A 3,871-nucleotide genomic window follows, 5' to 3' on the forward strand; every position below is an offset into this window, starting at 1 on the left:
GGTACATAACCATCACCGAGAAAACTTTTTGTTCTGAGATTTCCTATATTTTGAATGCTTGACTTCACGACTTTAGCATCTTTTATGATGGCAATGTCACACCTGTTTCTGGAGTACGAAATGAAGAAGGCAGGAGCACCATCCTGGTCGTGCCAGGCGATCCAGCCTACAGAGCTCTGCTGCTGGACACAGTGGCACAGCTGGTAACAGCTGCTGCCCGCTCCGGTCCTAAAAACCACTCTTGAGTCATGAAATTTTATTTAATTTATTGCCAGTTAAGATAAACTTCTAATTACTGATTTGGGTATTGAGAAAGAATGATGCAAGCAATTGCACACTTGAGAAAACACCTCATCTTCCCCCACACACCCCTCTCCTCCCTGCTTGCCGGTCTCCAGTCCGCTCCCCACACGTTATGCTCAGTCACAGGGGTCAGTGCGGGGTGCTTTCCTTTCTCTGCCACTCCTGGTTTCTTGCTCTTTTTATTCCACAGCTCCGGCATCTCCGGGGCTCTCCGCAGGCTGCCATCCCCTCAGACACAGCTCCTCCTGGGTCCCCGCGTGCGCAGGCGTCCCCGGCCGCCGCACGGGCCTTGCCTTGTGTCTCCTGCCCCGGTCGGATACTGCCCATGAGGTCCTGTTTCTCTAAAACGGGTGGCCGAGTCGTATCCTGAACCAAACCATTCCCCATCTGCGGTTAAAAACGTTCTTCCTCAGGCTCCCTTTTCTCTTGCAAAGTCATTCCTTGGCTTCATCTGTACTGTCTCCATGATGGTGAGTGCAGAGAAGGGAGGAAAAGCTTTCTGGAGACCACAGGAAAAACAGGTTCCTGAATTTTAGTCCAGCTCCTGTCCATACCCGCTGTTCCAGGCGATGTCCTGTGAAGCAGGACTGGAGGCTGCTGGCTCTGAGGGGAAGCAGAAAGGCATTGCAGGTGTGGGTGGGCACCCCAGGAGTGGGGACGAACTCTGTGGGATGGTTTGCGAGCGTTCTGGTCATGTCTGAGCTGCAGGAAGGGTGTGGGGAGGCTTTTTGTGGTTGTAGACTTTGATGGTTTTAGCTGGCGAGCCCTCTCGTCTCTACTGGATGTGTCGGACGCATTTTTTTGGAGGCTAATCACTTTCCCACAAAAATACGCTCGTGGTTGGGTAAGACAAAAGGCACGAGCCTGAAAGGGAGCAGCATTTCGTTTCAGCCCCCTGCTCTAAACACCGGAACATGAGGGGGGTGCAGATTAAGCCACCAGAAATCTAACCTGGGCAGAATAACACACTTTTCCCTGCTTTGTTCTTAGCAGTAATTGAGGTGCTATTTTTGAAATGCTTCCAAAAGCTTTTATCCTTTAGACAGAAATGGGCTCAGAATATATAAGCATAGACAAATGGGGGTCCTTTGGTAGGAAATGCTGATCACTGTTTATAATGGGTCCTTCCTTTGTCCTAATGTGATCCAGGCTATGACAGCGAATTTCACAGGGAGACAGTGGTGTTTGTATGCACATTTTGGAAAAATGATGCTTTGTGGATGAGCGAAAAAGTACCCCAGAGCCAAATAACGTACAGGAAAGTGTCTGTGCCTCTTTGCAGCGTGATGTGCTTTCTCCTGTTTCAGTTAATGCTGCGCAGCAGGCTAAAATGTACGTGTAGGAAGTCAGCAGGCTGCACTGAGGCTGGTTTGCAAAGCCATCTTCAGAAGGTCAGGTTGGATGGTAATGATATGGAAATCAGCTTGGGTCACGAGCGTGAATGAGTTCTGTGATTCAAAACTGGGCAGTAATAGGATCCAATATTAGTGTCAGGCAGGTGTGAAGATACTAGTGATGAAGATTTGAAAATAAACTTTAATTTAAGACTAGCAGGGCAGAATGCAATGAGTTCTGTAGACAGTGTAATTGTGCTCGTGGAGAAAGGTATTTCCCCCTTCTTGACCTTTTGCCCTCCATTCAATCACAGGAATCCATAGGTTCAAAGGCTTGGTTTTGACTTACCGGGCAGCGAAGAAGCTCTGATAAGGCTTTGTGGCTATTAAACTTTCATAGCTTTGCAGCCTTGTGGTTGAAGCTAAAGAGACGGTAACTGTTTTTTTCTCTTGGAAAGGGGATTTCAATTAAATCAGTGTTGCTCAGTATCAGAATTCCAGCCTTGCAGGCTGCTAAGTGTATGGAGCTTGTGTTATAGGGAGCAGGACCTTTGCCTGAACCTAAAAAGTTTCCAAATTTACTGCCTCTTTTCCCCATCTTTGCAAAACTCAGTTTCATTTAATGCTCTGAAAGTGCTTGTTCTGGTCTGTGCAGCCACTGTGTTGATGCTGCTGCAGACACGACTGGCATCTTGACAAAAAGCAGGGGACATGGTGTTTCAGGCCAACACTTCCTCATGCTGAAGTGCATCAGAGCTGAAGGCTTTAGAGACTCTACCTGAAATTCCTGTGTGAAAAGGTTTTTTTATGCACTCCTTCAAGCTTTTGACTATGGGGTTTTAGACAGTTCCTTGGCTTATGCTGGAAACAGAGATGGTCTGATTTTGCTTTGATGTCTTCAGTACAAATCAGTCCCTTTCAGTTGAAACCTGCGGGTGGTTTGTGTGGCCAGCCGAAACTGCTCGTAAAGCTAACTTTGTATATAAGCTTTTTGATGTGCTTCACTTCCCCCACAATTCCTCTTGAAAGGGACTATGATGTTATGGTTTGCGGACCAGGCTACCTTCCCTTGCAATGGGCAGGCAAAGCTGTGGATTCCACCCAGAGAAGCTGTGGATGCTCCATCCCTGGAAGTGTCCAAGGCCAGGCTGGATGAGGCTTGGGGCAACCTGGTCTAGTGGAAGGTGTCCCTGCCCATGGCAGGGGGGTTGGAACTAGATGGGCTTTAAGGTGCCTTCCAACCCTAACCATCCTGTGATTCTGTGATACCTTGTTAATTGGAAAGATGCGATGGAGGGAAAACCAAAGAAAACCTATCCTGTGAAGAGTCTTCAAGGGTTGCTCTCAGGTGGAGCACTGGCCTGCTGGGGGGACAGATACTGGTGGGCTTTTGTGCTGTTCTGCTGAGCCCAGCATACACATGCCCGGATACTGCTGTGTTTCCCGACTAGTCTTTTAACTGCTTTTCTGGCTGCTGCGTGTTGCGTGCCTTCTGTTCTGCCGAAACACAGCAGCTTTGCGTCTTGCTGCCTGTATGACTCCCACTCCCCATTCTGCATGATTTGCTGAATGTACTTATTGTGCATCCAGACAAAGCTGAAATAGATGTTGATGGTTTTTGCTTTTGTTTTTTTCCCCTGTCCCTTCTTCTCTTGACAGTTTTTTATCATGCTGTTAATTATATTTCTGTTGGAGCTCACTGTTGTGATTCTGTTCTTTGTCTACACCGACAAGGTAAGTCAGATTCTTCATTTTTCTTTCCCCTTCAGCAAATTTTTATGCCCCTTTTCCCTATAAATAAATCATGAAGCACTTGGCTCGGTATGCGCATCATGCTTCTGTCTTCCTTGAGACACCCCTCTCAGAAGGAGCGCTCTCGGAATGCATAAACAGCCTTGCAGGACTGGGCTCTCTCTTGTTCATGTGTACAGCTCAAGGTCACAGATATTGCCAAGTGCATCTGCCACTTGAAAAACCACAACCAACAAAACCACCAGCCCCATCCCCCGCCCTCAAAGAAAAGAAGCCAATGAGCCTTACTACGAACGCTGTCGATAGGTTTGCAATTTCAGAGCCACATTAGTGTTGCAAAGGAGATGCCTTAGCAAAGGCGTACGATCCGTTATCTTTCCAAGTTGCTCCTTGTAGCACACATGTACTTAGATTCTAGTGCAAAGTCAAGGTAAGTGTATAAAAGTTTAAGAAACAAAGCTTTTGTTTGTGGTTTCAAATTT

At 47.2% G+C, this 3,871-nt stretch overlaps 1 protein-coding gene across 1 annotated transcript in view; it reads left to right on the top strand.

Annotated features, from left to right (window-relative positions):
* LOC104509110 (tetraspanin-4-like) overlaps positions 1-3,371 on the top strand; it is a gene marked incomplete at its 3' end in the record, with an annotated part of 133,614 nt that extends 130,243 nt beyond the window's left edge. Inside the window, exon 3 of the mRNA XM_010150944.1 lies at positions 3,297-3,371. Within this exon, the coding sequence (XP_010149246.1) occupies positions 3,297-3,371 (75 nt within the window). The remainder of the gene's footprint in view (positions 1-3,296) is intronic.
* Positions 3,372-3,871: the final 500 nt, after the last annotated feature.

This window comes from Eurypyga helias, unplaced genomic scaffold (genome assembly GCF_000690775.1).
Source record: "Eurypyga helias isolate BGI_N326 unplaced genomic scaffold, ASM69077v1 scaffold6614, whole genome shotgun sequence".
Classification (NCBI taxonomy): domain Eukaryota; kingdom Metazoa; phylum Chordata; class Aves; order Eurypygiformes; family Eurypygidae; genus Eurypyga; species Eurypyga helias.